The sequence below is a fragment of the Geotrypetes seraphini genome, chromosome 8, assembly GCF_902459505.1.
Source record: "Geotrypetes seraphini chromosome 8, aGeoSer1.1, whole genome shotgun sequence".
NCBI lineage: Eukaryota > Metazoa > Chordata > Amphibia > Gymnophiona > Dermophiidae > Geotrypetes > Geotrypetes seraphini.
Window position 1 is genome coordinate 20,329,391 of NC_047091.1, and position 12,401 is coordinate 20,341,791.

The 12,401-nt window shown below is 44.5% G+C and overlaps 1 protein-coding gene across 2 annotated transcripts in view; it reads right to left on the bottom strand.

Moving 5' to 3' along the window:
- The window catches only part of SH3D21 (SH3 domain containing 21), an 89,893-nt gene that overhangs the window by 34,987 nt on the left and 42,505 nt on the right, over window positions 1-12,401 (bottom strand). For both annotated transcript variants that reach the window (XM_033955882.1, XM_033955883.1), the window contains exons 5-10: window positions 11,081-11,171; window positions 7,800-7,891; window positions 7,159-7,198; window positions 5,619-5,713; window positions 4,689-4,784; window positions 3,119-3,164 (exon numbers count right to left, since the gene is read on the bottom strand). In XM_033955882.1, the coding sequence (XP_033811773.1) occupies window positions 3,119-3,164; window positions 4,689-4,784; window positions 5,619-5,713; window positions 7,159-7,198; window positions 7,800-7,891; window positions 11,081-11,171 (460 nt within the window). The remainder of the gene's footprint in view (window positions 1-3,118; window positions 3,165-4,688; window positions 4,785-5,618; window positions 5,714-7,158; window positions 7,199-7,799; window positions 7,892-11,080; window positions 11,172-12,401) is intronic.

The window sequence follows — 12,401 nt, forward strand, 5'->3', positions numbered from 1 at the left end:
GGAACATTCTTTGTGAAGAACAGGCATATCTGTCACTGGGACAAGATCCCAGTCTGAAAAAGGGTGATTTTCAAAATGATTTTACCTGGGTAACTAAGCAGTTATCTGGGTAAAAACGTCAATTTCTCTTGGTCTCTATGGGAAAAGTGTCTGGTTCCTATAGTCAGGCTGCAAATGGATAAGGCCAGGGGAAGGCAGAGCCTACAACCCGGTCCTGGCTTTAAAAGTTATCTAGAGAATGGGAGGGGCCTCTGGTTTTGTATAATGGAATAAGTGCCACAACCATAAAAATAAGAAAAAAATCCAGACTGGTTCTTTTCTTGATTTAACTAGGGTTACCAAGAATAGGAATGTTTAAATATTTCAGTTCAATGCTATGTACATTCATGTAAACAATAATGAGAACACAAAAATAATTTTCTAAATTATTTCCAGAGGTAAATAGCAATTGACTTATGCAAATTGGTTGTCTGAAAATTGCTCTCTCTCCCCCCCTCCCCACCCCAAGACACCTGAACATTCACGTAATGTTCACAACACACTTTATTTCAGGGATGTGCTTTAGCTGGGGGAGGACAACAGATTTGAAATGAAGATTACACTTGATAAGGTCCTGGCTTTAAAAGTTATCTAGAGAATGGGAGGGGCCTCTGGTTTTGTATAATGGAATAAGTGCCACAACCATAAAAATAAGAAAAAAATCCAGACTGGTTCTTTTCTTGATTTAACTAGGGTTACCAAGAATAGGAATGTTTAAATATTTCAGTTCAATGCTATGTACATTCATGTAAACAATAATGAGAACACAAAAATAATTTTCTAAATTATTTCCAGAGGTAAATAGCAATTGACTTATGCAAATTGGTTGTCTGAAAATTGCTCTCTCTCCCCCCCTCCCCACCCCAAGACACCTGAACATTCACGTAATGTTCACAACACACTTTATTTCAGGGATGTGCTTTAGCTGGGGGAGGACAACAGATTTGAAATGAAGATTACACTTGATAAGGATATAATTTTCTATTTAAATGAGATGTGAAGGACTTGTGAAAAAGCATTCCATACCTGTAGCACGTTCCAAAGCAAAAAACAAAACATAACAAAAACCACACACCACAAGGGACATTTTGCGGCTGATTCTACAAACGGGCATCCCGATTGAAGGTGGCAGTGGGCATCCTATCACCATCTGGGAGCCAATTGGGATGCACGTTTGTAGAAAAAATTCTCCTGAGGAAGGATGCCTGTACTGTAGGCGTTTGTCAAGGGTCTGGGGAGACGCATAAGGACACTTATGCTCACCCTCGGCAGGGCCTGGGCGTGGTTTCACCCAGAAGTGGCCTTGGGTGACTTTGAGCATCCCTACGTGTCTTTCTAGAGCCGCGACAGACTCCTTAAATGAAAAGTAGAGATGGCCGGCTGAGCTGATTGTGGCACGGGAATCCCCGATCAGCTGAGCTGGCAGGATTCCCAGAACTCGCAGCTTTGGAAAGTCCTGCCGGCTCAGCTGATTGGGGGGGGGGGGGGAATACGATCCGCTGAGCATGCTGCATCAAAGGACCCCCTGACACCTACCCTCGAAATCGACAGGAGGGATGCGATGCCCATTCCCGCCTGCCTTACACCCTCGATCCCCCAACACCCCACATCCGCCAACGGCAGGAGGGATGCCCGCTCCCTCCTGCCTAAAACTGTCTGAACCCTCCCACCTCCAGATCAGCAATCGGCAGGAGGGATGCCCGCTCCCTCGTGCCTAAAACTGCCCGAAATCCCCACCTTCAGATCTGCGATCGGCAGGAAGAATGCTCACTCCTGCCTACCACTGGGTCCCGGTATGGACAGTTTAAAATAGCCCTCAAAATAACTCTAATTGCCGATGATAAGATTCCCATACCCTAGGTTCTGTTTATTTATTTTAAGTATTTAAGAGGTTTACATTCAGGTACTCAACCATTTTTCCCTATCTGTCCCGGTGAGCTCACACTCTGTCTAATGTACCTGGGGCAATGGGGGATTAAGTGACTTGGCCAGGGTCACAAGGAGCGGCGAGGGATTTGAACCCACAACCTCAGGGTGCTGAGGCTGTAGTAGAGAGTTGCACGGGGACAGAAATCCCACCCATCCCCGCCCATCCCTGCCAGGATCCTCTCCGTCCCCACCTGTCCCCGTTAGGATCCTTTCCGTCCCCACCCGACCCCGTCAGGATCCTCGCCATCCCCACCTGTCCCCGCAAGGATCCTCTCTGTCCCCACCCGTCCCCGTCAGGATCCTCTCCATCCCCACCCGTCCCTGTCAGGATCCTCTCCATCCCCACCCGTCCCTGCCAGGATCCTCTCTGTCCCCACCCATCCCCGCAAGGAATTACCTCCATCCCCGCCCGTCCCCATAAAAAGCAGCAATTAGTTCTGACAGGATCATCAATTCCACATTTTCTTTTGTGTTTGCGCTGCTGTTTTCCTTGTGGAATCTCTTTGGTGGAACCCTTTTTTTGTTTTCTGTTCAGGTAATTAACTTATAAACCCCCTCTTTTACTAAGGCTGACGTGTCCATTATATTATATGGACGAACCCTGCTTCCAAAGCCTTCCATCCCCGTGGGAGTCCCGTTGGCTAGAGGGGGGGTCCCTGTGGGAGTCCTGTGGGCCAGAGTGGGATCCCCGTGGGAGTCACGTGGGTTAGGGGGGATTCCCGCGATTCCCGTTCCCGTGCAGACCTCTAAGCTGTAGCTCTAACCACTGCACCACACACTCCCCCCACCCCTTGCCAAAAATTGGACTTTCACTCTTTTGATGGAATCACAGCCACCCAGCTGACCATCCCAAAACATGTACTATATACTGGTCAATCACTAGGACAATTTCCACCGTGAGGGGAGGCAAGTGGCTTCCCCTCCAGGTCTGAAACTCCTATAATTCTTTGAAAACCAACCCCCCAAAGGGTATGCTTAAACTCTATGGCAAAGCTTCCCAAACTGTGGGACGGAATCGTGACCTGGGTGGGCTCCTCATAGGTGCATCATTATACTGCATTTTCCGGAGGGGGGGGGGTCACAGCTGCAAAAGGGTGTCAAGCGCAGCTCTATGGTTTCCTGGTAGCACCCTTCCCCTGTTCTTTCTTACCTTGTCCTTGGTTGGTTGACGTACGAGCAGGCGGCCTGTTCGTTTTCTGCAAGAAATTTTAAAATATGGTCACAATTAATTCAGCACACGTAGATCGCCATGAAACGACGCAAGCAGGAGGGTATTCGCACGAGTTAACATGCATTCTGTTTTCTACTCCTTCAGATATTTAAGGCTTCGCTGCAGTTCAAATGATAAATAAAATATGATCTTTGTGATTCTGCAATTATTAGCTGGGTGCCACATTCTAACAGAGAATTGCACATTGGCTGTTCCGGAACAAGAAAATAAGCTAAAATGTATTCTGACTAGACCCAGAAGCCTAGAGCACTGGCAGAAGACAAGACAGACCTTCTTTCAGCTACATTGGAGAGTAATTAGGATAACAGCTTTTTTGGTGTTCTGGTAAATACAGGATTCGGTCACCTTCAAAGGTGTCGGATCTATTTTAAACCTCCACCTCTTTGGCCTTCTTGCAATGAGCATGGATTATCGGGGTTCTTATCTTCTTCTCCCTCACCGTGAATTGTCTTTCTAACCTTAGTTCATTGTATTCTTGCCAGGGTGGTGGTTTGGAACTTTCCAGTTGGTTTCGGCTGGATAGGATTTAACAATTTTGATGGTGAGAGGTAAGGGTTAGTATAGTTTCATGCAGGGGTATGCAATTCCGGTCCTCGAGAGCCGGAGCCAGGTCAGGTTTTCAGGATATCCACAATAAATATGCATGAGATAGATTTGCATCTCAAAGAGGCAGTGCATGCAAATCCATCTCATACATATTCATGGTGGAGATCCTGAAAACCTAACCTGGCTCCGGCTCTCGAGGACCAGAATTGTTTACCCCTGGTTTAATCTATTCAATGTGCTAATTTCTGTTCCGTGTGAGGAGGTTTATCTGAATTAATCTCCTCCTCCTAAGAGAACTCTTCGCCAGTGAATGGATTTTGTGCCAATGAGGTAAGCAAGCAATACAGTTTGGCTCTCTCTGCTACTCTCCTATCATGCCCTTGTTAACAGTCTTTTACTATACGAGATACCTGCTGCTGTTACTGATTCCTGATGTGTTCTGTGAATGGGCTGCTGTCAAAAGGGTTAACAGATGTCCAGGAAAACCCAGTCCTGTCCTCTTTTTAGAAGACTGTCCGTCTGCCCGGAGGGATTTCCAAACCCAGCAGTTTGTCTGGGTTTTGGAAGTCCTCCAGCTGGGGGGGGGGGGCCGATGTCCGAGTATGCGCAAAGGCTCTCCAGACCTCGGGGAAGGAGACAGGAGGTTTGCCTGGGGACAGGGCTGGAAGTAGAGAAGGGTGGAGCCAGGTGTCCTCTTTTTTTAAAGAAGAAATCTGGCAACCCTAGCTGTCAACAAGTTTTTATTTACTTAATTTATTCCAAAGAAGGTTAGTTGTAGTAGAACTTGGTTAGTCCCATGAAGCATTACGAAACTGAGTGCCCGTTTATTATAACAAAACTCAAAGAGGAGTCACTCAATCTATCCCACATTGTGACAAAGGATTCCCCTTCCAGCTGACAGAGAATTGAAGGGTCACAATCTATAGCAGTGTAGTAATAATACCTGAGAGGTAGAGGGCAGTAAGATGACAAAGTTATCAGGAAACAGACCCGTCCTGCCGTTCAGCTCTCCTTCCCACCAGCCCTCATCTTCCGTTTCCTGCAAAGGGAAATATGATAGGTTTTGTTCTCAGTCTGCTAAGCAGATTTTAGGCAAACACCAAGGAGTATATTTCATCTCTCTCTTCCAACAGCAGCTACAAGGTTGGACTGAATGTTTCTGGATCCTACAAAGCATGTCAGATGACTGGGGTCAAAATGGAAAAGAATGGTCTGCTTAAAATAATTTTAACCACATAAACATCTTCCTCCACCTGCATCTAAAATCTGGCTGCCCGAAACTGCAATGTGCACAGATTTAACTGGCCAAAAAAAAAATGGACGGGTTTTCAAATTCAGCCAGCGAGCAAGATATTAAACCCTAAATGTGTCTCCCTGTGCCATCTCACAAGCTTGTGCGGTTAGGCTTTACCAGGATACATAGCCACAACTTTAACTGGTTAGCTGCAGCAGATCTGTAGAAAGTTAACCAGGTGCAAATCAGCAGTCTGCCGTTTTCTGAAGAGCTCGGGTGAAGACACTGAAGAACTATTCAAGTAATCCAAGAAATTCTGGCGCTTATTGAAAGGGCGACTTTCAGTAAATTCTAACCAAACCCTCAAAACAGAGTCGGAGCAGGACATCTGTCTATAAAAGGGTCTCCGCTGCAATATCCTGTTTGCCTGTCTTGCCTGTTTAGATTGTAAGCTCTTTTGAGCAGGGACTGTTTTCTTACTCTTCGTGACTCTGTGCAGCGCTGCGTGCGTCTGGTAGCGCTATAGAAATAATTCAGGGTAGCAGTAGTCAGCATCATTCAGCCCTGCAGCCACAATCCATTCCCCTCACCTCCACCCCCACTTTCCCGCCACATAGGACGGAATCTCTAACCTCTTACCTTCTGAAGTATGCAAACAATGTCTCCTTTCTTCAGAGCCAGTTCATCTTGGAAAGCAGGTTCGTAATCAAACATTACTTTGCAGCACTCTTTGCCTGAAAAGGAGGATGCAAAAATGTGTGCTGGTTGTTTTTATTTTTTGCAAAACTATGTAGAAACATGTTGTTATCGGTACTAACCTTTATAAAAAATGTGACACGGATAATAAATTAAAAAAAGTCGAGAACCTGAACCGGAGGCAGGATCGGACCGGGGACTGGCGCACGCCCCCACCCGGGGCTGAGACCGATTTCCCTCCGGAGCCGGGAAAGGGCTGGGGGGGGGGGGGAGAGAGGAGCAGCGGGATCCGATCGGGAGCTGGAGCACGTGTGCAATTCGGATTCCCCACCCCGGCTGAATTTTGATGAGTCGCTGGCGCAGGCGCCGTGAGGAGTGACACAGAAGCACACCTCATGCCACCAGGACTCAGTGTTTTAGTGTTCACTGTTTTTAGAATAATGTAATTTTAATTTTGCTAACAATTATTAATGTAGGCCCCTCTTGATCTTGAGGCCCTAGGCTGAAGCCTAGTTAGCCTATAGGAAAATCCGGCCGTGCCTGTACCCCTGGCTTTAGAAGGGGTACAGGGAAACTTGCCCTGTACCCCTGTTCTAGAAGGGGTGCTTCCCTGCTTTGGAACTAACTGTAAGGGACAGTAGGTCCCTCTGTGAAGTAGGAAGGATTTGGAGGGGATCTGGGGTAGATTCCTTCTGTGGGATTCCTTATGTGGCTGGATGTGGCCCTGCGTGTCCAGAATGACCCACCCATCTACTAGAAAAGATATTTAAAAACGCAAGGACCTAATCTCTTTTTTTTGTCTCACTATCCATCCCTCCATAACTTTCACAAACAACGGAATGGATCTGCCTCGCCGCTGGTTTATAGTTAATCACCTCTGATATATCTCCACTAAAATTCTTAAGTACTGGTGTTAAAACTGAGGTTGTGGGTTCAAGCCCCATGCAGGGTAAGTCACTCAATGCTCCATTGCCCCAGGTACGTTAAGAGATTCAAGCCCATAACAGATTGTAAACTGCTTAAATAACCTTGATAGGCTGTATATGAATACCTAATAATAATAATCCTTATTCTTTTCTGATATGGAAGCTCCTGGGATGCCCATTTTCTCAACAAAAGGTACAGTGAAAGCTAGGCTTGTGTCACTTTCCCATTTTGATCCTATCATAAGGTCTCTCAATTTTAACAGACTGAGGTTATTTTCAACAGGCGAGTCTTCTCTAGCTTTGGACCTAAATGGTGGCTTTTCATGGATGTTATTATTCCTCTAGAAACCCTCACAAACGGAAGCCCAGGTTTTAAAGAACTCCCATCTTAAATTGTCTAGAAGTCATATCGTGGAAACTCCCAAAGGCCACGGACTGCTCACAAGCCCAGAGTCTTAGCTGACACATAGTCAGTGGTGATAGAAGGACAACGGTTACATTGCAGCTGTAAGTATGAGAAGGAGAGAGAAGTTGTTCAATTGTTCAGGACAGGTTACCTTTCTGATTGCTGGCACTCATCTTCTCTTGAGACTTTGTCTGTAAGGGGAAAAACAAGCAAAGCAACCCAGTAAATGACGGCCAAGACCAAGTGGCCCATCCAGTTTGCCCCATTGGGGAGATAAGCACGCTAATTCCTTTTGCCTAAAGTTCATGTCCCCACCGAACCTCCTATCCTTACCCTCGTTATACCCTCTCGCCTCAATGGCCTCATTCTCATCAGCCCTTTACTAATGTGCTCTGTGCCTGTCCCAGAGAGCAGAGCACCATGAAGCAGGAAATGCACCATTCCTCTCCCCACTCTGTGCCTCTGTAGATCTTTGCCAGTGTCATTAACTTCTCCCGCCGGTCGCTCGCGCTGGCCTGGTTCCCGTCTAAATCACTTCTGGGTTGTGGGGCCAGGAAGTGATGTCAGAGAGAAACCCAACATGGGTGCGAGCAGAATGCCAGAGAAGCCACTAATGCTGGAAAAGATTTACAGAGGTACGTGGCGGGAAGGGAGAGTGTGAGTGTGGAGTGGGGGCGGGAAGGAGCGATGGGGGGAGGAGGACACAGGGGGCGCCACCTACCCCTAGCTACACCACTGGGCCCATGTATGAAAAAATACAGCCATTCAACGTACTGCTGACCCAAACTGTACCTTTTCCATTTCCTTCATGATAAATATGGCGTCTTCAAGTTTCGGTCTCTGTTTACCTGCCCTGTTGTTTTTGTCAAGGTCAGGTACCGCTTCTGGACAGGACACACAATCAAAGAAATATTCCATTTACATTTTTGATAGGTTAGTTGCTGCTAAAATCGTCACAACTCATTCAGACACATCTAGAAGGCAGTTTGAAGGTTACTGTTTGATTCACTAGTGTAGGGTCATTTCACAGCACTTATAGGACCCAAATCTACAATGTCCCACGGGTCCCGCTGTTTTACTCATCAGTGGCAAACATTTCTTTCAAATTTCGCCCATGTTTGTACGCTGTTCTTAAATTTTTGATTTTCCAAAAATAGGATGCGATTTGATAATTTTCCAATTATTTCATATAATCTTGTTTAAAATTGGACTACATAAGAAAAGGAAACGTATTAGCATCCTCTGTTCCCATTTTTTTAAATTTGTTCTTCCCAATAGGTCCTCTCTCTGATTGTATTTCGTTCTTCTCATTGTCCTTCCCCCACCCTTTTACCTATATAATATTTACTGATGTAACCTAGGTGCCAGTTGGGCTTTCAGGATGCCCACAATGAATATGTATGAGAGATATTTGAATGCGCAGGAGGAAGTACATGCTAATATAGCTCATGCATATTCATTATGGATATCCTGATACCCAACCGGCCAGGCAGTCTCTGAGGACTGGGTTGAAAAGCACAGACATAAACCACAAGTTTTCTTTGAAGCATCTATATATATAAAATCGGAGGTATGTATGTGTGTATGTATGTATGTGCCGCGATCACGCAAAAACGGCTTGCCCGATTTGAACAAAACTTGGTATGCTGATCCCTCACTACCTGGGGTGATATGTTCTGGGGGTCTAGCAGCCCACCTGCACACTTGGGCGGAGCTACAAACAGAAAATAAGATTTCACCCATTCATGTCAATGGAAAAAATGTAAAAAGCTGCCAACGCAAAAACGGCTTGCCCGATTTGTACGAAACTTGGTATGCAGATCCCTCACTACCTGGGGTGATATGTTCTGGGGGTCTCGCGGCCCACCTGCACACATGGGCGGAGCTACAAACTGAAAATCAGATTTCAACCATTCATGTCAATGGCAAAAATGTAAAAAGCTGCCAACGCAAAAACGGCTTGCCCGATTTGAATGAAACTTGGTATTCAGATCCCTCACTACCTGGGATGATATGTTCTGGGGGTCTCGCGGCCCACCTGCACACGTGGGCGGAGCTACAAACAGAAAATCAGATTTCACCCATTCATGTCAATGGAAAAAATGTAAAAAGCTGCCTACGCAAAAACGGCTTGCCCGATTTGAACGAAACTTGGTATGCAGATCCCTCACTACCTGGGGTGATATGTTCTGGGGGTCTCGCGGCCCTCCTGCACATGTGGGCGGAGCTACAAACAGAAAATCAGATTTCACCCATTCATGTCAATGGCAAAAATGTAAAAAGCTGCCAACGCAAAAACGGCTTGCCCGATTTGAACTAAACTTGGTATGCAGATCCCTCACTACCTGGGGTGATATGTTCTGGGGGTCTCACGGCCCACCTGCACACATGTGCGGAGCTACAAACAGAAAATCAGATTTCACCCATTCATGTCAATGGAAAAAATGTAAAAAGCTGCCATTCTCACAGTAATTCCAACTATAAAACACTTTCTATGACACTATAACCACTAGGGACATCGTTTCTATTCTACCATGGACACCATACATATAGAGTTTGTATGTTCTAACTGTGTTTGTAACTGTTTCCTTCATGCACCCCAGTTCATAATGTTATTACATTACATGAGTACTCACATATCCTGAACTAGGAACACAGGTTCCATTCTGAACCGGGAACAAACTGCATGGAGTTTCTTTTCAACCTGAGTTTCCACATATTGAGTTGTTTAAATCAATACTGAAACTTTTGGATGCCACTTATTCCAACAGATCTTCCTTTTCAGTTTAAGAGACTGCAAATTCCAGTGAGACTTGCATTCTCTATCACAATCAACAAATCACAGGGACAGACTATTACATACTGTGGAGTGGATTTAAGATCCCCCTATTTTTCCCATGGACAACTCTATGTTGCTTGATCAAGGGTGGGTTCACCCAAGAATTTATATGTTCTTGCTCCTGGAGGTGAAACTAAAATTGTTGTTTATAATCAAGTTTTGTGTTAGTTGTATTGTATTCATTTTGTCAAATATTTCACATTATAATTTGAATATTGTACTTTTTTATAAAGCTGTAAAAAAATAATTTCATTCACCACTATAAAGTATCTTTATTTCAATCCATTTACTGTGTTATTGCTATAATTAAATACCCGTGCAACGCCGGGGCATCAGCTAGTATTAAATAAAGTTGAAATGTGGAAAATGTGTTTTTGGCACCTCATATGTGGTCAGTAAAATTTCCGTTCAGACTTGGCCCTATTCTATCCTTAGGCCTCTCTTCCACCATCCCACCTAAGGGCTCAAAGCAACTCAAATCTCCACACAATATACAATTCCAAAAAATGCAACAACATTTCACAAAATGCAATTCAGATATATAAAATAATTCAAAAGTACACCCCAAATAATCAAAGACGGTTTCCAATCTCTCTTTCATACAGAATTACTAGAAGGCACTTGGCCCCTGGGACTCCTGGAAAGTGTTAAGTCCAGATCATTGCTCCTACATTATCCTAAAAAGAGACATGCCCTCTTTGGATCATGCCTTCAAAAGTGACCCACCCACCACCAAGCTCTCGAGTCAGGGCCAGTGTCAATAGGGAATGTAGCCAGAAGAAGGTCAGTCTTTTCCTGGTCTCGGTTGGCATTTTTGCAAGCACACGAGAGCGCCAAGGAGAGCAGGAAGGTTCCAGAACTGTCCTGGTCCTCATGCGCTACCTTCTCAGTCTGCCTTTCAATGCCACTTTGTTTCTACCAATATTATCGGTCTCATATTTTAATGTGTCAAAGTCCCTCCTCGAGGGCCGCAATCCAGTTGGGTTTTCAGGATTTCCACAGTGAATATGCATGAGATCTATTTGCATGCATTGCTTTCATTGTATGCTAATAGATCTCATGCATATTCATTGGGGAAATCCTGAAAACCCAACTGGATTGCGGCCCTCGAGGAGGGACTTTGACATCCCTACTGTAGATTGAACAATAGTAACTGCAATCTTCTTTCCCTATTCATTGCGACCACCCCCCCTCCAAATTCACCTACATAAATACTCATTTAGTAACTTTTTACCCAAAGGGAGGTGAGGCAGATCTTCCACAAAGTTGGAGGGGAAAGCTCCGACGTAAACACCCTTCTTGCCCAACCACCAGCCATCTTCGATCTGCAGCAGAACCCAAAAGAGGCCATGAAATGTTATTTTGATAAAACAAATTTGCCTTAGAAGTTTATTATTTTTTTTATTCTTTTCGTATTAACATTTACATGGAACAAAGAGAATATTTTGTCCAGTAATCAGATGATACATACAGGAAAAATACAACGCACATCCCCTTCTACTAAACCGTGATAGCGGTTATTAGCACAGGGAGTAGCGATAAATGCTCCGTCCGCACTGCTCCCGAAGCTCATAGAGTTCCTATGAACATCAGGAGCAGCGTGGAATATTCTGTGCAGCCCCCTGCGCTCATAACCGCTATTGTGGTTTAGTAAAAGGGGTGAGGGGAAGAGAGGCAAAAAGAATAGTAAGAACTAACATTAACTCAGAAGCACCATAAAAGATCTCAGAAAGGGGAGCAAATTACCAATGAATATTAGGCACAGAATAGAATATTTTACCCCTGCTTCTAACCAAAGTGGCCTCAACAGAAATATCATCATTCTTTTTTGAACATAGAAATAATTGTAATTATCTTAGGTCGCAAAAAAAAATGTGTTTGACATTCTAAGCTTATTAAAATTGTGAGCCCTATTAACTATATTCAAAGTTAGGGGCTTTGTTTCTCTGATTGTATAAACCCAGGATGCTAATGAACTTTTAAGAAAAGAAAATTATGTGACATGGAGGTCAAACGTTGCCAAACATTGAAGAGCCCAAGCACAGGACGCATTTCCAATATGGGCCAACTATGAAGTAAGAGTGCGTAAATATTTGCCCTGGTAACTTGTACAAGTGGATCGATTTTTCACGTCATCAAAAATGACAAAGACAACAGCAACATTGTCCCACGAAGAAGGCTGAAATGCTCTAAGTTCAGTGAGAGTGTTGGGCAGCTCATGGTCCCCCAACGTTGGCTCCGGCTGGAAAGCCACTAAGATAAGTGTTGTTGCTCTTGTATAAAGTACATATTTAGAATAACATACAATTGATAAAGTAAAAATTACACTCCCCAGTTAGTTAGTTAGATTTTTAACTATTTTGTCAATAGATACTTTAATAAATCTATAAGGAAATAATTAAATTTGTGGGTAGGAAGGAGGTTTTCAAGTAAATGAATACAGGGTGCTCAGTGAGCTGCGTGATGTCCTGGCAGAACCGCTATCAGGACTCTTCAATCTCTCCCTAAGTTTGGGGCGTGTCCCCATAGACTGGAAAACAGCTAACGTCGTTCCA